This window comes from Engystomops pustulosus, chromosome 8 (genome assembly GCF_040894005.1).
Source record: "Engystomops pustulosus chromosome 8, aEngPut4.maternal, whole genome shotgun sequence".
NCBI lineage: Eukaryota > Metazoa > Chordata > Amphibia > Anura > Leptodactylidae > Engystomops > Engystomops pustulosus.
Genome location: NC_092418.1, coordinates 5,116,927 through 5,137,232, shown reverse-complemented (window position 1 = coordinate 5,137,232; position 20,306 = coordinate 5,116,927). Strand labels below are relative to the sequence as shown.

Sequence of the window (20,306 nt, the reverse complement as noted above, 5' to 3'; positions counted from 1 at the left end):
TACTGACAATAGATGATGTCACAGCTTATATCCTCCCCCTCCCTGTACAATGTCCTCTATATAGATAACACTGACCCATCATTACATCACTACTGACAATAGATGATGTCACAGCTTATCTCCTCCCCCTCCCCGTACAATGACCTCTATATAGATAACACTGACCCATCATTACATCACTCCTGACAATAGATGATACCACAGCTTATCTCTTCCCCTCCTGTACAATGACCTCTATATAGATAACACTGACCCATCATTACATCACTACTAACAATAGATGATGTCACAGCTTATCTCCTCCTCCTCCCTGCACAATGACCTCTATATAGATAACACTGACACATCATTACATCACTACTGACTATAGATGATGTCACAGCTTATCTCCTCCTCCTCCCTGTACAATGACCTCTAAATAGATAACACTGACCCATCATTACATCACTGCTGACAATAGATGATGTCACAGCTTATCTCCTCCTCCTCCCTGTACAATGACCTCTATATAGATAACACTGACCCATCAATACATCACTCCTGACAATAGATGATGTCACAGCTTATCTCCTCCTCCTCCCTGTACAATGACCTCTATATAGATAACACTGACCCATCAATACATCACTCCTGACAATAGATGATGTCACAGCTTATCTCCTCCTCCTCCCTGTACAATGACCTCTATATTGATAACACTGACCCATCATTACATCACTTCTGACAATAGATGATGTCACAGCTTATCTGCTCCCCCTCCCCGTACAATGACCTCTATATAGATAACACTGACCCATCATTACATCACTACTGACAATAGATGATGTCACAGCTTATCTCCTCCCCCTTTCTGTACAATGACCTCTATATAGATAACACTGACCCATCATTGCATCACTACTGACAATAGATGATGTCACAGCTTATCTCCTCCCCTTCCTGTACAATGACCTCTATATAGATAGCACTGACCCATCATTACATCACTACTGACAATAGATGATGTCACAGCTTATCTCCTCCTCCTCCCTGTACAATGACCTATATATAGATAAGACTGATCCATCATTACATCACTACTGACAATAGATGATGTCACAGCTTATCTCCTCCTCCCTGTACAATGACCTCTATATAGATATCACTGACCCATCATTACATCACTACTGACAATAGATGATGTCACAGCTTATCCCCTCCCCCTTCCTGTACAATGACCCCTATATAGATAAAACTGACCCATCATTACATCACTACTGACTTTAGATGATGTCACAGCTTATCTCCTCCTCCTCCCTGTACAATGACCTCTATATAGATAACACTGACCCATCATTACATCACTACTGACAATAGATTATGTCACAGCGTATCTCCTCCCCCCCTCCCTGTACAATGACCTCTATATAGATAACACTGACCCATCACTATATCACTACTGACAATAGATGATGTCACAGCTTATCTCCTCCCCCTCCCTGTACAATGACCTCTATATAGATAACACTGACCCATCACTACATCACTACTGACAATAGATGATGTCACAGCTTATCTCCTCCCCCTCCCTGTACAATTACCTCTATATAGATAACACTGACACATCATTAAATCACTACTGACAATAGATGATGTCACAGCTTATCTCCTCCTCCCTGTACAATGACCTCTATATAGATAACACTGACCCATCATTACATCACTACTGACAATAGATGATGTCACAGCTTATCTCCTCCCCCTCCCTGTATAATGACCTCTATATAGATAAAACTGACACATCATTACATCACTACTGACAATCGATGATGTCACAGCTTATCTCCTCCTCCCCCTCCCTGTACAATGACCTCTATATAGATAACACTGACCCATCATTACATCACTACTGACTTTAGATGATGTCACAGCTTATCTCCTCCCCCTCCCTGTATAATGACCTCTATATAGATAAAACTGACCCATCATTACATCACTACTGACAATAGATGATGTCACAGCTTATCTCCTCCCCCTCCCTGTACAATGACCTCTATATAGATAACACTGACCCATCATTACATCACTACTGACAATAGATGATGTCACAGCTTATCTCCTCCCCCTCCCTGTACAATGACCTCTATATAGATAACACTGACCCATCATTACATCACTACTGACAATAGATGATGTCACAGCTTATCTCCTCCCCCTCCCTGTACAATTACCTCTATATAGATAAGACTGACCCATCATTACATCACTACTGACAATAGATGATGTCACAGCTTATCTCCTCCCCCTCCCTGTACAATTACCTCTATATAGTTAAGACTGACCCATCATTACATCACTACTGACAATAGATGATGTCACAGGTTATTCTATACCTCAATGATTGGGCTTAGTCTATTGTAGCTTATGGTCTGTTTTTTTTTCGGTGGAGAAAATCCCTCCATGCTGATTTTTGTATTCTCATCATCATTATTACCTTTCTTTAGGGTCATGGCGTCCTCCAGATATTCATCCTCAGTGATTGGCTTCCCGTTGTGCTCTAGCTTTAACATGACGTCTCTCAAGGCCCATATGAAGATGGGGAAGTGTCTGGAATACTCTGCTTCATCAATGTCATCGTCTCCAGACTGCACTTTAATGAGTTCAGCCAATTCAGCCACATAACTGCACAAGTCAATTAAGGGTTAAAAGGCCAAGTGTCTCATAGGCAAAAACTAATAGAGGGTCAAGTAGAAGCAGTGTTACATTAGTCATCTTTCCTATCCACCTCCAGTTTGGGCTTCAAAAATGAGAAATAAGAAATTCTATATGTGTTTACCCTATTGATAAATTGCAGGAGCCTCCAAGCATTCAAATGTTTTCCCCTTAGCAGAGCCTTGTATGTGTTGGACTCCATCGGATATGATGGACTTTGTCGTCTTCAGGATTTTTTATAAATAAAATGGTTTTCCTGGATTGTGTTTCTTTTAACTTGAAATTCACCTTAGAAATAATGCTGTCAAATAGATGGCGCCAACACCAGAGAAAAAGGGGCGAACATCAACCCCCTTATCACTGTCCTGGGACCCATCAGCACCTGGTGAGATGGAAAAAGTCGGGCACCAAGCTACACCACACCATTGATGTTTAAGTGCTTTGGCTGGTGTGGGCAGGGGCATAACTACAGCGGTAGCAGCCCTAGCAGCCTCTATGGGGCCCGCAGTGCAAGGGGGCCCAGTCATGCGACCTGACACAATAAAGAATGGAGGATGTGCACCATTATATCTATATTGTACTGCACATGTCCAGCATAATATGTATATAACATATACTGTGATGTATATATGAAGTTTCTGTGATGTCTGCATACACTGTATGTGAGTATGTTGCATATGGCACTGTATGTATGTGTATATGCACAAGTGTATTTATATGTGTGAGTATACTAATATGTGGAACGGGGGACCCCATGCAGTAGCCTGCTAGGGGGCCCTGTCTCTCCTAGCTTCACCACTGGGTGTGGGGCAGGAGCTCTGTGCAGCAGTCGTGTCCTGTGCCCCTACAATCAGCAGGACCTGCATTCAGGGTCATATCTAGTGTTACTGCTGCTGTAGGCACTTCTAGTGCTCATAGAAGTCATGTAAATGCCTTTTGCCAAAACCCCCAGGATGTGACTAAATGAGAGCAGATCTGATCCCGGGAGAAGGTGATAATAATATTTATGTTTGTTTTTTTGTTTTATTGATCTTTTTGTTTCACCTTGTATCTGTTTCAGATCCCGGCATATGGTGGATTGCAGCCTATTAGATGCATGATCAGGATTTTTTTTTTTTTTTTAATAATATGGTTCACCAGAATGTTTTGGGAACTTTTATTCTATTAAAATATGTTCCTATCAAAATTATGTCTCTATTTAACTTGAATTTCACCTCATTAATAGTTTCTCACCATAGTAATAATTGGCATTACTAAGGTCAGGGCTAAGTGTTAGCTGAAGAAAAATGCTAATACTAAGCCTGTTACACTCACCTCAGTATCCACTGGAAATAACTCTGAACACAACAGTACACGGTCGTCTACAGATGGTTAAAGAGTGCACTGAAAAAGTGCACTAGGAGATGTTACTAAAGTAAGCAGCTAAAACAAACGCAGCCGTGTTACAGTGATAGCGTTATCCAAAACCTCCGATAACGCTAACTAACACTGTGGCGCTGAATAGTAATAATACCGGACTGCTCTCAAAGCGATCCGATGTATTCATGAGGGGGGCGTCCGAGGTGCCTCCTCCTTCCCGGACCACCCCACTCATTCCATAGGCCAGTGGTGACCGCCACGCATCATGCCGCCCCCAAACCCGCTCCCTCATGAATGCGCTTTGAGAGCGGTCCGCCGTTATAATAAAGCAGCAGCAGCCTGATGTTACTGGTGTGAGAGAGCCCTCGGCTTTCGGGCTTTTCCACCCAATAATACCAGCCCACAGCCCCCCCCCCCCCCTCCAGACATCTATAGATGGTCAGAGGTGAAGTGGTTAATGTTAAGCTCTGGACTGATCATACATAAACTTCCTCAATTAGATGTTAATAAGATAATATATAGATAATTTCCAATAAATAAAGTCATCCAGTCCATTTGGAAACCATAGATGTCTTGGATACGTGTAGCACTGATGGAGTATAACATGTCCCCTTTACATCATTTTAAACCATTAAATTAAAAAAAAGAATTGTGTTGACAATGTCGTCCTCCGAACCTCAAACATGAATCTAAGACACAAAAACAGCAAAAAGAAGGGTTACTTTATAAGGATACTGCAGCTTCTCGATGGCGTATTCATCAATGACGTTTTTGCTGTTGTAGACCAGGGCGCTGCTCAGCAGGACGGCCAGGCAGAAGATCCACGTGTCGCTCTTCTTATCTCCCTGAAACGTCAGAATTTTACTGGACTTTAAAATATCAACCACAGCTTGAAGACAGTGAGGAACCAGTCATTATATTCAGAAGACAAACCTGGAAATAACACGTGGCCTGTCCCTCCAAAAGTCTAAAGCTCTATGGGCTATTGTGCTTGTCTAAGGACTATAGATTTGGGCTGTCGATGTGTTAGTCTATGGGCTGTAGATGTGCTGATCTATGGGCTGTTGATGTGCCGGTCTATGGGCTATTGATGTGCCGGTCTATGGGCTATTGATGTGCCGGTCTATGGGCTGTAGATGTGCTGGTCTATGGGCTGTAGATGTGCTGGTCTATGGGCTATAGATGTGCTAGTCTATGGGCTGTCAATGTGCTGGTCTATGGGCTGTCAATGTTTTGGTGTATGGACTGTCAATGTGTTAGTCTATGGGCTGTAGATGTGCTGGTCTATGGGCTGTCAATGTGTTGGTGTATGGACTGTCAATGTGTTAGTCTATGGGCTGTAGATGTGCTGGTCTATGGGCTGTAGATGTGCTGGTCTATGGGCTATTGATGTGCTGTTCTATGGGCTGTTGATGTGCTGGTCTATGGGCTGTCGATGTGCTGGCCTATGGGCTATTGATGGGCTGGTCTATGGGCTGTTGGTGTGCTGGTCTATGGGCTGTTGATGTGCTGGTTTATGGGCTGTTGATGGGTTGGTCTATGGGCTATTGATGGGTTGGTCTATGGGCTGTTGATGTGCCGGTCTATGGGCTGTTGATGGGTTGGTCTATGGGTTATTAATGGGCTGGTCTATGGGCTATTGATGTGCTGGTCTATGGGCTATCGATGTGCAGGTCTATGGGCTGTTGATGGGTTGGTCTATGGGCTATTGATTGGCTGGTCTATGGGCTGTTGATGGGTTGGTCTATGGGCTATTGATGGGCTGGTCTATGGGCTGTTGATGTGCTGGTCTATGGGCTGTTGATGGGTTGGTCTATGGGCTGTTGATGGGTTGGTGTATGGGCTATTGATGGGCTGGTCTATGTGCTGTTGATGTGCCGGTCTATGGGCTGTTGATGGGTTGGTCTATGGGCTATTGATGGGCTGGTCTATGGGCTGTTGATGGGTTGGTCTATGGGCTGTTGATGGGTTGGTCTATGGGCTGTTGATGTGCCTGTCTATGGGCTGTTGATGTAGTGGTCTATGGGATGTCGATGTGCTGGTCAATGGGCTGTCGATGTGCTGGTCTATGGGCTGTCGATGTGCTGATCTATGGGCTGTCGATGTGCTGGTCTATGGGCTGTCGATGTGCTGGTTTATCTGCTGTCGATGTGCTGGTCTACGGGCTGTCCATGTGCTAGTCTACGGGCTGTCGATGTGCTGGTCTATGTGCTGTCGATGTGTTGGTCTATGAGCTGTCGATGTGCCGGTCTATGGGCTGTCGATGTGCTTGTCTATGGGCTGTTGATGGGCTGGCCTATGGGCTGTTGATGGGTTGGTCTATGGGATATTGATGGGCTGGTCTTTGGGCTGTTGGTGTGCTGGTCTATAGGCTGTTGATGTGCCAGTCTATGGGCTGTTGATGGGTTGGTCTATGGGCTATTGATTGGCTGGTCTATGGGCTTTTGATGGGTTGGTCTATGGGCTATTGATGGGCTGGTCTATGGGCTGTTGATGTGCCGGTCTATGGGCTGTTGATGGGTTGGTCTATGGGCTATTGATGGGCTGGTCTATGGGCTGTTGATGGGTTGGTCTATGGGCTATTGATGGGTTGGTCTATGGGCTGTTGATGTGCCGGTCTATGGGCTGTTGATGTAGTGGTCTATGGGCTGTCGATGTGCTGGTCTATGGGCTGTCGATGTGCTGGTCTATGGGCTGTCGATGTGCTGGTCTATGTGCTGTCGATGTGCTGGTCTATGGTCTATGAAATGTGCCTTTGTGTCTTTGGGCTATAGTTTTCCTTTTATACAAGTTATTAATGAGATATGGCTTATTGATGTGCTGGCCTATTGGTTATTAATGTGCTGGTATATGGGCTGACGATATGCTGGTCTATGGGCTGTCGATGTGCTGGTCTATGGTTTGTCGATGTGCTGGTCTATGGGCTGTCGATGTGCTGGTCTATGGTTTGTCGATGTGCGGGTCAAAGGGCTGTTGTTGTGCTGCTCTATGGGCTGTCAATGTGTTGGTGTATGGGCTGTCGATGTGTTAGTCTATGGGCAGTCGATGCGCTGGTCTATGGGCTGTTGATGCGCTGGTCTATGGGCTGTCGATATTTTAGTCTGTTGACTGTCGATGTGTTGGTCTATGGGCTGTCGATGTGCTAGTCTATGGGCTGTCGATGTCCTGGTCTATGGGCTGTATATGTGCTGGTCTATGGGCTATTGATGTGCCGGTCTATGGGCTGTTGATGGGCTGGTCTATGGGCTATTGATGTGCTGGTCTATGGGCTGCTGATGTGCCGCTCTATGGGCTATTGATGTGCTGGTCTATGGGCTGTTGATGTGCCGGTCTATGGGCTGTTGATGGTTGGTCTATGGGCTATTGATGGGCTGGTCTATGGACTGTTGATGGGTTGGTCTATGAGCTATTGATGGGCTGGTCTATGGGCTATTGATGGACTGGTCTATGGACTGTTGATGGGTTGGTCTATGGGCTGTTGATGGGTTGGTCTATGGGCTGTTGATGTGCCGGTGTATGGGCTGTTGATGTAGTGGTCTATGGGCTGTCGATGTGCTGGTCTATGGGCTGTCGATGTGCTTGTCTATGGGCTATTGATGTGCCGGTCTATGGGCTGTTGATGGGTTGGTCTATGGGCTATTGATAGGCTGGTCTATGGGCTATTGATGGACTGGTCTATGGGCTGTTGATGGGTTGGTCTATGGGCTGTTGATGGGTTGGTCTATGGGCTGTTGATGTGCCAGTGCATGGGCTGTTGATGTAGTGGTCTATGGGCTGTCGATGTGCTGGTCTATGGGCTGTCGATGTTCTTGTCTATGGGCTATTGATGTGCAGGTCCATGGGCTATTGATGTGCTGGTCTATGGGCTGTCGATGTGCTGGTCTATGGGCTGTCGATGTGCTGGTCTATGGGCTGCCGATGTGCTGGTCTATGTGCTGTCGATGTACTGGTCTATGTGCTGTCGATGTGTTGGTCTATGAACTGTAGATGTGCCGGTCTATGGGCTGCTGGGCTGCTGGGCTTGTGCCGGTGGGCTTGTCTATGGGCTGTCGATGTGCCGATCTATGGGCTGTCGATGTGCTAGTCTATGGGCTGTCGATGTGCTGGTCTATGGGCTGTTGATGTGCTGGTCTATGGGCTGTCGATGTGCTGGTCTATGGTCTATGAATGTGCCTTTGTGTCTTTGGGCTATAGTTTTCCTTTCATACAAGTTATCAATGAGATATGTCCTATTGATGCGCTGGCCTATTGGCTATTAATGTGCTGGTATATGGGCTGTCGATATGCTGGTCTATGGGCTGTCGATGTGCTAGTCTATGGGCTGTCGATGTGCTGGTCTATGGGCTGTTGTTGTGCTGCTCTATGGGCTGTCAATTTGTTGGTGTATGGGCTGTCGATGTGTTAGTCTATGGGCTGTCGATGCGCTGGTCTACGGGCTGTTGATGCGCTGGTCTATGGGCTGTCGATGTGTTAGTCTGTTGACTGTCGATGTGTTGGTCTATGGGCTGTCGATGTGCTAGTCTATGGGCTGTCGATGTCCTGGTCTATGGGCTGTAGATGTGCTGGTCTATGGGCTATTGATGTGCTGGTCTATGGGCTATCGATGTGCCTGTCTATGGGCTATTGAAGTGCGGGTCTATGGACTATTGATGTGCCGGTCTATGGGCTGTTGATGTGCTGGTCGATGGGCTATTGATGTGCCGGTCTATTGGCTGTTGATGGGCTAGTCTATGGGCTATTGATGTGCTGGTCTATGGGTTGCTGATGTGCCGCTCTATGGGCTATTGATGTGCTGGTCTATGGGCTGTTGATGTGCCGGTCTATGGGCTGTTGATGGGTTGGTCTATGGGCTATTGATGGGCTGGTCTATGGGCTGTTGAAGTGCTGGTCTATGGGCTGTTGATGTGCTGGTCTATGGGCTGTTGATGGGTTGGTCTATGGGCTGTTGATGGGTTGGTCTATGGGCTATTGATTGACTGGTCTATGGGCTGTTGATGGGTTGGTCAATGGGCTATTGATGGGCTGGTCTATGGGCTGTTGATGTGCCGGTCTATGGGCTGTTGATGGGTTGGTCTATGGGCTGTTGATGTACCAGTCTATGGTCTGTTGATTTAGTGGTCCATGGGCTGTCGATGTGCTGGTCTATGGGCTGTCGATGTGCTGGTCTATGGGCTATTGATGTGCTGGTCTATGGGCTGACGATGTGCTGGTCCATGGGCTGTCGATGAGCTGGTCTATGGGCTGTCGATGTGCTGGTCTACGGGCTGTCAATGTGCTAGTCCACGGGCTGTCGATGTGCTAGTCTACAGGCTGTCGATGTGCTGGTCTATGTGCTGTCGATGTACTGGTCTATGGGCTGTCAATGTGTAGGTCTATGGGCTGTTGTAGTTCTGCTCTATGGGCTGTCGATGTGTTGGTCTATGAGCTGTCGATGTGCCGGTCTATGGGCTGTCGATGTGCTTGTCTATCGGCTGTGAATGTGTTGGTCTATGGGCTGTTGGTGGGCTTGTCTATGGGCTGTCGATGTGCTGATCTATGTGCTGTCGATGTACTGGTCTATGGGCTGTCAATGTGTAGGTCTATGGGCTGTTGTAGTTCTGCTCTATGGGCTGTCGATGTGTTGGTCTATGAGCTGTCGATGTGCCGGTCTATGGGCTGTCGATGTGCTTGTCTATCGGCTGTGAATGTGTTGGTCTATGGGCTGTTGGTGGGCTTGTCTATGGGCTGTCGATGTGCCGATCTATGGGCTGTCGATGTGCTAGTCTATGGGCTGTCGATGTGCTAGTCTATGGGCTGTCGATGTGCTGGTCTATGGGCTATTGATGTGCTGGTCTATGGGCTGTCGATGTGCTGGTCTATGGGCTGTCGATGTGCTGGTCTATGGGCTGTCGATGTGCTGGTCTATGGGCTGTCGATGTGCTGGTCTATGGGCTGTCGATGTGTTGGTCTATGGGCTGTTGTTGTGCTTCTCTATGGGCTGTAAATGTGTTGGTGTATGGGCTGTCAATGTGTTGCTCTTTGAGCTGTCGATGTGTTAGTCTGTTGACTGTCGATGTGTTGGTCTATGGGCTGTCGATGCGCTGGTCTATGGGCTGTCGATGTGTTGGTCTATGGGCTGTCGATGTTTTAGTCTGTTGACTGTCGATGTGCTGGTCTATGGGCTGTCGATGTGCTTGTCTATGGGCTGTGAATGTGTTGGTCTATGGGCTGTTGGTGGGCTTGTCTATGGGCTGTCGATGTGCCGATCTATGGGCTGTCGATGTGCTAGTCTATGGGCTGTCGATGTGCTGGTCTATGGGCTATTGATGTGCTGGTCTATGGGCTGTCGATGTGCTGGTCTATGGGTTGTCGATGTGCTGGTCTATGGGCTGTCGATGTGCTGGTCTATGGGCTGTCAATGTGCTGGTCTATGGGCAGTCGATGCGCAGGTCTATGGGCTGTCGATGCGCTGATCTATGGGCTGTCGATGTATTGGTCTATGGGCTGTTGATGTAGTGGTCTATGGGCTGTCGATGTGCTGGTCTATGGGCTGTCGATGTGCTGGTCAATGGGCTGTCGATGTGCTGATCTATGGGCTGTCGATTTGCTTGTCTATGGGCTGTCGATGTGCTGGTTTATGTGCTGTCGATGTGCTGGTCTACGGGCTGTCTATGTGCTAGTCTACGGGCTGTCGATGTGCTGGTCTATGTTCTGTCGATGTACTGGTCTATGGGCTGTCGATGTGTAGGTCTATAGGCTTTTGTAGTTCTGCTCTATGGGCTGTCAATGTTTTGGTCTATGACCTGTCGATGTGCCGGTCTATGGGCTGTCGATGTGCTTGTCTATGGGCTGTTGATGGGCTGGCCTATTGGCTGTTGATGGGTTGGTCTATGGGCTATTGATGGGCTGGTCTATGGGCTGTTGGTGTGCTGGTCTATGGGCTGTTGATGTGCCGGTCTATGGGCTGTTGATGGGTTGGTCTATGGGCTATTGATTGGCTGGTCTATGGGCTGTTGATGGGTTGGTCTATGGGCTAATGATGGGCTGGTCTATGGGCTGTTGATGTGCCGGTCTATGGGCTGTTGATGGGTTGGTCTATGGGCTATTGATGGGCTGGTCTAAGGGCTGTTGATGGGTTAGTCTATGGGCTAATGATGGGCTGGTCTATGGGCTGTTGATGTGCCGGTCTATGGGCTGTTGATGGGTTGGTCTATGGGCTATTGATGGGCTCGTCTTAGGGCTGTTGATGGGTTGGTCTATGGGCTATTGATGGGTTGGTCTATGGGATGTTGATGTGCCGGTCTATGGGCTGTTGATGTAGTGGTCTATGGGCTGTCTATGTGCTGGTCTATGGGCTGTCGATGTGCTGGTCTATGGGCTGTCGATGTGCTGGTCTATGGTCTATGAATGTGCCTTTGTGTCTTTGGGCTATATTTTTCCTTTCATACAAGTTATCAATGAGATATGGCTTATTGATGTGCTGGCCTATTGGCTATTAATGTGCTGGTATATGGGCTGTCGAGATGCTGGTCTATGGGCTGTCGATGTGCTGGTCTATGGGTTGTTGATGCGCTGGTCTATGGGCTGTCGATGCGCTGGTCTATGGGCTGTTGATGCGCTGGTCTATGGGATGTCGATGTTTTAGTCTGTTGACTGTCGATGTGTTGGTCTATGGGCTGTCGATGCGCTGGTCTATGGGCTATTGAAGTGCCGGTCTATGGACTATTGATGTGCCGGTCTATGGGCTGTTGATGTGCTGGTCTATGGGCTATTGAAGTGCCGGTCTATGGACTATTGATGTGCCGGTCTATGAACTGTTGATGGGCTGGTCTATGGGCTATTGATGTGCTGGTCTATGGGCTATTGATGTGCTGGTCTATGGGCTGTCGATGTGCTGGTCTATGGGCTGTCGATGTGCTGGTCTATGGGCTGTCGATGTGCTGGTCTACGGGCTGTCGATGTGCTAGCCCACGGGCTGTCGATGTGCTAGTCTATGGGCTGTCGATGTGCTGGTCTATGGGTTGCTGATGTGCCGCTCTATGGGCTATTGATGTGCTGGTCTAATGGCTGTTGATGTGCCGGTCTATGGGCTGTTGATGGGTTGGTCTATGGGCTATTAATGGGCTGGTCTATGGGCTGTTGATGTGCTGGTCTATGGGCTGTTGATGTGCTGGTCTATGGGCTGTTGATGGGTTGATCTATGGGCTATTGATGGGCTGGTCTATGGGCTGTTGATGTGCTGGTCTATGATCTGTTGATGTGCCGGTCTATGGGCTGTTGATGGGTTGGTCTATGGGCTATTGATTGACTGGTCTATGGGCTGTTGATGGGTTGGTCAATGGGCTATATATGGGCTGGTCTATGGCCTGTTGATGTGTCGGTCTATGGGCTGTTGATGGGTGGGTCTATGGGCTTTTGATGGGCTGGTCTATGGGCTGTTGATGGGCTGGTCTATGGGCTATCGATGTGCCTGTCTATGGGCTATTGAAGTGCGGGTTTATGGACTATTGATGTGCTGGTCTATGGGCTGTCGATGTGCTGGTCTATGGGCTATTGATGTGCCGGTCTATGGGCTGTTGAAGGGCTGGTCTATGGGCTATTGATGTGCTGGTCTATGGGTTGCTGATGTGCCGCTCTATGGGCTATTGATGTGCTGGTCTAATGGCTGTTGATGTGCCGGTCTATGGGCTGTTGATGGGTTGGTCTATGGGCTATTAATGGGCTGGTCTATGGGCTGTTGATGTGCTGGTCTATGGGCTGTTGATGTGCTGGTCTATGGGCTGTTGATGGGTTGATCTATGGGCTATTGATGGGCTGGTCTATGGGCTGTTGATGTGCTGGTCTATGATCTGTTGATGTGCCGGTCTATGGGCTGTTGATGGGTTGGTCTATGGGCTATTGATTGACTGGTCTATGGGCTGTTGATGGGTTGGTCAATGGGCTATATATGGGCTGGTCTATGGGCTGTTGATGTGTCGGTCTATGGGCTGTTGATGGGTTGGTCTATGGGCTATTGATGGGCTGGTCTATGGGCTGTTGATGGGCTGGTCTATGGGCTGTTGATGGGCTGGTCTATGGGCTGTGTATGGGTTGGTCTATGGGCTGTTGATGGGTTGGTCTATGGGCTTTTGATGTGCCGGTCTATGGGCTGTTGATGTAGTGGTCCATGGGCTGTCGATGTGCTGGTCTATGGGCTGTCGATGTGCTGGTTTATGGGCTATTGATGTGCTGGTCTATGGGCTGTCGATGTGCTGGTCTATGGGCTGTCGATGTGCTGGTCTATGGGCTGTCGATGTGCTTGTCTACGGGCTGTCGATGTGCTAGTCCACGGGCTGTCGATGTGCTAGTCTACGGGCTGTCGATGTGCTGATCTATGTGCTGTCGATGTACTGGTCTATGGGCTGTCGATGTGCTGGTCTATGGGCTGTTGTAGTTCTGCTCTATGGGCTGTCGATGTGTTGGTCTATGAGCTGTCGATGTGCCGGTCTATGGGCTGTCGATGTGCTTGTCTATGGGCTGTGAATGTGTTGGTCTATGGGCTGTTGGTGGGCTTGTCTATGGGCTGTCGATGTGCCGATCTATGGGCTGTCGATGTGCTAGTCTATGGGCTGTCGATGTGCTGGTCTATGGGCTATTGATGTGCTGGTCTATGGGCTGTCGATGTGCTGGTCTATGGGCTGTCGATGTGCTGGTCTATGGGCTATTGATGTGCTGGTCTATGGGCTGTCGATGTGCTGGTCTATGGGCTGTCGATGTGCTGGTCTATGGGCTGTCGATGTGCTGGTCTATGGGCTGTCGATGTGCTGGTCTATGGGCTGTCGATGTGCTGGTCTATGGGCTGTCGATGTGCTGGTCTATGGGCTGTCGATGTGCTGGTCTATGTGCTGTCGATGTGTTGGTCTATGGGCTGTTGTTGTGCTGCTCTATGGGCTGTCAATGTGTTGGTGTATGGGCTGTCAATGTGTTGGTCTTTGAGCTGTCGATGTGTTAGTCTGTTGACTGTCGATGTGTTGGTCTATGGGCTGTCGATGTGTTGGTCTATGGGCTGTCGATGTGTTAGTCTGTTGACTGTCAATATGTTGGTCTATGGGCTGTCGATGTGCCGGTCTATGTGAGCTCGATGTGTTGGTCTATGGGCTGTTGATGTGCTAGTCTGTTGACTGTCGATGTGTTGGTCTATGGGCTGTCGATGCGCTGGTCTATGGGCTGTCGATGTGTTGGTCTATGGGCTGTCGATGTGTTAGTGTGTTGACTGTCGATGTGCTGGTCTATGGGCTGTCGATGTGCTGGTCTATGGGCTATGAATGTGCCTTTGTGTCTTTGGGCTATAGTTTTCCTTTCATACAAGTTATCAATGAGATATGGCTTATTGATGTGCTGGCCTATTGGCTATTAATGTGCCGGTCTATGGGCTGTCGATGTGCCGGCCTATGGGCTGTTGATGTGCCGGTCTATGGGCTGTCGATGTGGTGGTCTATGGGCTGTCAATGTGCTGGTCTATGGGCAGTCGATGTGCTGGTCTATGGGCTGTCGATGCGCTGGTCTATGGGCTGTCGATGTATTGGTCTATGGGCTGTCGATGCGCTGGTCTATGGGCTGTCGATGTGTTAATCTGTTGACTGTCAATGTGTTGGTCTATGGGCTGTCGATGTGCTGGTCTCTGGGCTGTCGATGTGCTGGTCTATGGGCTGTCGATGTGTTAGTCTGTTGACTGTCGATGCTTTGGTCTATGGGCTGTCGATGCGCTGGTCTATGGGCTGTCGATGTGCCGGTCTATGGGCTGTCGATGGGTTGGTCTATGGGCTATTGATAAGTTGGTCTATGGGCTGTTGATGGGTTGGTCTATGGGCTATTGATGGGCTGGTCTATGGGCTATTGATGTGCTGGTCTATGGGCTGTCGATGTGCTGGCCTATGGGCTATTGATGTGCTGGTCTATGGGCTGTTGATGTGCAGGTCTATGGGCTCTTGATGGGTTGTTCTATGGGCTATTGATGGGCTGGTCTATGGGCTGTTGATGGGTTGGTCTATGGGCTCTTGATGGGCTAGTCTATGGGCTGTTGATGTGCTGGTCTATGGGCTGTTGATGGGCTGGCCTATGGGTTGTTGATGGGTTGGTCTATGGGCTATTGATGGGCTGGTCCATGGGCTGTTGATGTGCTGGTCTACGGGCTGTTGATGGGTTGGTCTATGGGCTGTTGATGGGTTGGTGTATGGGCTATTGATGGGCTGGTCTATGGGCTGTTGATGTGCCATGTCTATGGGCTGTTGATGGGTTGGTCTATGGGCTATTGATGGGCTGGTCTATGGGCTGTTGATGGGTTGGTCTATGGGCTGTTGAAGGGATGGTCTATGGGCTGTTGATGTGCCGGTCTATGGGCTGTTGATGTAGTGGTCTATGGGCTGTCGATGTGCTGGTCTATGGGCTGTCGATGTGCTGGTCTATGGTCTATGAATGTGCCTTTGTGTCTTTGGGCTATAGTTTTCCTTTCATACAAGTTATCAATGAGATATGGCTTATTGATGTGCTGGCCTATTGGCTATTAATGTGCTGGTATATGGGCTGTCGATATGCTGGTCTATGGGCTGTCGATGTGCTGGTCTATGGGTTGTCGATGTGCTGGTCTATGGGCTGTCGATGTGCTGGTCTATGGGCTGTCGATGTGCTGGTCTATGGGGTGTTGTTGTGCTGCTCTATGGGCTGTCAATGTGTTGGTGTATGGGCTGTCGATGTGTTAGTATATGGGCTGTCGATGCGCTGGTCTATGGGCTGTTGATGCGCTGGTCTATGGGCTGTCGATGTTTTAGTCTGTTGACTGTCGATGTGTTGGTCTATGGGCTGTCGATGCGCTGGTCTATGGGCTGTCGATGTTTTAGTCTGTTGACTGTCGATGTGTTGGTCTATGGGCTGTCGATGCGCTGGTCTATGGGCTATTGTTGTGCTGTTCTATGGGCTATCGATGTGCCTGTCTATGGGCTATTGAAGTGCCGGTCTATGGACTATTGATGTGCCGGTCTATGGGCTGTTGATGTGCTGGTCTATGGGCTATTGAAGTGCCGGTCTATGGACTATTGATGTGCCGGTCTATGGGCTGTTGATGTGCTGGTCTATGGGCTATTGAAGTGCCGGTCTATTGACTATTGATGTGCCGGTCTATGGGCTGTTGATGTGCTGGTCTATGGGCTATTGAAGTGCCGGTCTATGGACTATTGATGTGCCGGTCTATGGGCTGTTGATGGGTTGGTCTATGGGCTATTGATTGACTGGTCTATGGGCTGTTGATGGGTTGGTCAATGGGCTATTGATGGGCTGGTCTATGGGCTGTTGATGTGCCGGTCTATGGGCTGTTGATGGGTTGGTCTATGGGCTATTGATGGGCTGGTCTATGGGCTGTTGATGGGCTGGTCTATGGGCTGTTGATGGGTTGGTATATGGGCTGTTGATGGGTTGGTCTATGGGCTGTTGATGTGCCGGTCTATGGGCTGTTGATGTAGTGGTCTATGGGCTGTCGATGTGTTGGTCTATGGGCTGTCGATGTGCTGGTCTATGGGATATTGATGTTCTGGTCTATGGGCTGTCGATGTGCTGGTCTATGGGCTGTCGATGTGCTGGTCTATGGGCTGTCGATGTGCTGGTCTACGGGCTGTCGATGTGCTAGTCCACGGGCTGTCGATGTGCTAGTCTATGGGCTGTCGATGTGCTGGTCTATGTGCTGTCGATGTACTGGTCTATGGGCTGTTGTAGTTCTGCTCTATGGGCTGTCGATGTGTTGGTCTATGAGCTGTCGATGTGCCGGTCTATGGGCTGTCGATGTGCTAGTCCACGGGCTGTCGATGTGCTAGTCTACGGGCTGTCGATGTGCTGGTCTATGTGCTGTCGATGTACTGGTCTATGGGCTGTCGATGTTCTTGTCTATGGGCTGTGAATGTGTTGGTCTATGGGCTGTTGGTGGGCTTGTCTATGGGCTGTCGATGTGCCGATCTATGGGCTGTCGATGTGCTAGTCTATGGGTTGTCGATGTGCTGGTCTATGGGCTATTGATGTGCTGGTCTATGGGCTGTCGATGTGCTGGTCTATGGTCTATGAATGTGCCTTTGTGTCTTTGGGCTATAGTTTTCCTATCATACAAGTTATCAATGAGATATGGCTTATTGATGTGCTGGCTTATTGGCTATTAATGTGCTGGTATATGGGCTGTCGATATGCTGGTCTATGGGCTGTCGATGTGCTGGTCTATGGGCTGTCGATGTGCTGGTCTATGGGCTGTTGTTGTGCTGCTCTATGGGCTGTCAATGTGTTGGTGTATGGGCTGTCGATGTGTTAGTCTATGGGCTGTCGATGCGCTGGTCTACGGGCTGTTGATGCGCTGGTCTATGGGCTGTCGATGTGGTAGTCTATGGGCTGTCGATGTCCTGGTCTATGGGCTGTAGATGTGCTGGTCTATGGGCTATTGATGTGCTGGTCTATGGGCTATCGATGTGCCTGTCTATGGGCTATTGAAGTGCCGGTCTATGGACTATTGATGTGCTGGTTTATGGGCTGTTGATGTGCTGGTCTATGGGCTATTGATGTGCCGGTCTATGGGCTGTTGATGGGCTGGTCTATGGGCTATTGATGTGCTGGTCTATGGGCTGCTGATGTGCCGCTCTATGGGCTATTGATGTGCTGGTCTATGGGCTGTTGAAGTGCCGGTCTATGGGCTGTTGATGGGTTGGTCAACAAGCTATTGATGGGCTGGTCTATGGGCTGTTGATGTGCCGGTCTATGGGCTGTTGATGGGTTGGTCTATGGGCTATTGATGGGCTGGTCTATGGGCTGTTGATGGGCTGGTCTATGGGCTGTTGATGGTTTAATTATATGGGCTGTTGATGGGTTGGTCTATGGGCTGTTGATGTGCCGGTCTATGGGCTGTTGATGTAGTGGTCTATGGGCGATTGATGGGCTGGTCTATGGGCTGTTGATGTGCCAGTCTATGGGCTGTTGATTGGTTGGTCTATGGGCTATTGATGGGCTGGTCTATGGGCTATTGATGTGCCGGTCTATGGGCTGTTGATGGGCTGGTCTATGGGCTATTGATGTGCTGGTCTATGGGCTGCTGATGTGCCGCTCTATGGGCTATTGATGTGCTGGTCTATGGGCTGTTGATGTGCCGGTCTATGGGCTGTTGATGGGTTGGTCTATGGGCTATTAATGGGCTGGTCTATGGGCTATTAATTGACTGGTCTATGGGCTGTTGGTGGGTTGGTCAATGGGCTATTGATGGGCTGGTCTATGGGCTGTTGATGTGCCGGTCTATGGGCTGTTGATGGGTTGGTCTATGGACTATTGATGGGCTGGTCTATGGGCTGTTGATGGGCTGGTCTATGGGCTGTTGATGGGTTGGTCTATGGGCTGTTGATGGGTTGGTCTATGGGCTGTTGATGTGCCGGTCTATGGGCTGTTGATGTAGTGGTCAATGGGCTGTCGATGTGCTGGTCTATGGGCTGTCGATGTGCTGGTCTATGGGCTATTGATGTGCTGGTCTATGGGCTATTGATGTGCTCGTCTAGGGGCAGTCGATGTGCTGGTCTATGGGCTGTCGATGTGCTGGTCTATGGGCTGTCGATGTGCTGGTCTACTGGCTGTGGATGTGCTAGTCCACGGGCTGTCGATGTGCTAGTCTATGGGCTGTCGATGTGCTGGTCTATGTGCTGTCGATGTACTGGTCTATGGGCTGTCGATGTGTAGGTCTATGGGCTGTTGTAGTTCTGCTCTATGGGCTGTCGATGTGTTGGTCTATGAGCTGTCGATGTGCCGGTCTATGGGCTGTCGATGTGCTAGTCCAAGGGCTGTCGATGTGCTAGTCTACGGGCTGTCGATGTGCTGGTCTATGTGCTGACGATGTAATAATCTATGGGCTGTCGATGTGTAGGTCTATGGGCTGTTGTAGTTCTGCTCTATGGGCTGTCGATGTGTTGGTCTATGAGCTGTCGATGTGCCTGTCTATGGGCTGTCGATGTGTTTGTCTATGGGCTGTGAATGTGTTGGTCAATGGGCTGTTGGTGGGCTTGTCTATGGGCTGTCGATGTGCAGATCTATGGGCTGTCGATGTGCTGGTCTATGGGCTGTCGATGTGCTAGTCTATGGGCTGTCGATGTGCTGGTCTATGGGCTGTCGATGTGCTGGTCTATGGGCCGTCGATGTGCTGGTCTATGGTCTATGAATGTGCCTTTGTGTCTTTGGGCTATAGTTATCCTTTCATACAAGTTATCAATGAGATATGGCTTTTTGATGTGCTGGCCTATTGGCTATTAATGTGCTGGTATATGGGCTGTCGATATGCTGGTCTATGGGCTGTCGATGTGCTGGTGTATGGGCTGTAGATGTGTTAGTCTATGGACTGTCGATGCGCTGGTCTATGTGCTGTCGATGTACTGGTCTATGTGCTGTCGATGTACTGGTCTATGGGCTGTCGATGTGTAGGTCTATGGGCTGTTGTAGTTCTGCTCTATGGGCTGTCGTTGTGTTAGTCTATGGGCTGTCGATGCGCTGGTCTATGGGCTGTCGATGTGCTGGTCTATGTGCTGTCGATGTACTGGTCTATGGGCTGTCGATGTGTAGGTCTATGGGCTGTTGTATTTCTGCTCTATGGGCTGTCGATGTGTTGGTCTATGAGCTGTCGATGTGCTTGTCTATGGGCTGTCGATGTGCTTGTCTATGGGCTGTGAATGTGTTAGTCTATGGGCTGTTGGTGGGCTTGTCTATGGGCTGTCGATGTGCCGATCTATGGGCTGTCGATGTGCTAGTCTATGGGCTGTCGATGTGCTGGTCTATGGGCTCTCGATGTGCTGGTCTATGGGCTGTCGATGTGCTGGTCTATGGGCTGTCGATGTGCTGGTCTATGGGCTGTCCATGTGCTGGTCTATGGGCTGTCGATGTGCTGGTCTATGGTCTATGAATGTGCCTTTGTGTCTTTGGGCTATAGTTTTCCTTTCATACAAGTTATCAATGAGATATGGCTTATTGATGTGCTGGCCTATTGGCTATTAATGTGCTGGTGTATGGGCTGTCGATATGCTGGTCTATGGGCTGTCGATGTGCTGGTGTATGGGCTGTCGATGTGTTAGTCTATGGGCTGTCGATGCGCTGGTCTACGGGCTGTTGATGCGCTGGTCTATGGGCTGTCGATGTGTTAGTCTGTTGACTGTCCATGTGTTGGTCTATGGGTTGTCGATGTGCTAGTCTATGGGCTGTCGATGTCCTGGTCTATGGGCTGTAGATGTGCTGGTCTATGGGCT

General features: G+C 49.1%; 1 protein-coding gene and 1 long non-coding RNA gene across 2 annotated transcripts in view; one reads left to right on the top strand and one right to left on the bottom strand.

Moving 5' to 3' along the window:
• Nucleotides 1-2,623, top strand: part of LOC140076277 (uncharacterized) — a 61,559-nt gene extending 58,936 nt beyond the window's left edge. Inside the window, exon 3 of the long non-coding RNA XR_011849539.1 lies at nucleotides 2,484-2,623. This is a non-coding gene — a long non-coding RNA (uncharacterized lncRNA). The remainder of the gene's footprint in view (nucleotides 1-2,483) is intronic.
• LOC140076266 (guanylate-binding protein 1-like) overlaps nucleotides 1-20,306 on the bottom strand; it is an 87,201-nt gene that overhangs the window by 37,091 nt on the left and 29,804 nt on the right. The window contains exons 4-5 of the mRNA XM_072122815.1: nucleotides 4,786-4,895; nucleotides 2,474-2,661 (exon numbers count right to left, since the gene is read on the bottom strand). Coding sequence (XP_071978916.1) covers nucleotides 2,474-2,661; nucleotides 4,786-4,895 — 298 coding nt within the window. The remainder of the gene's footprint in view (nucleotides 1-2,473; nucleotides 2,662-4,785; nucleotides 4,896-20,306) is intronic.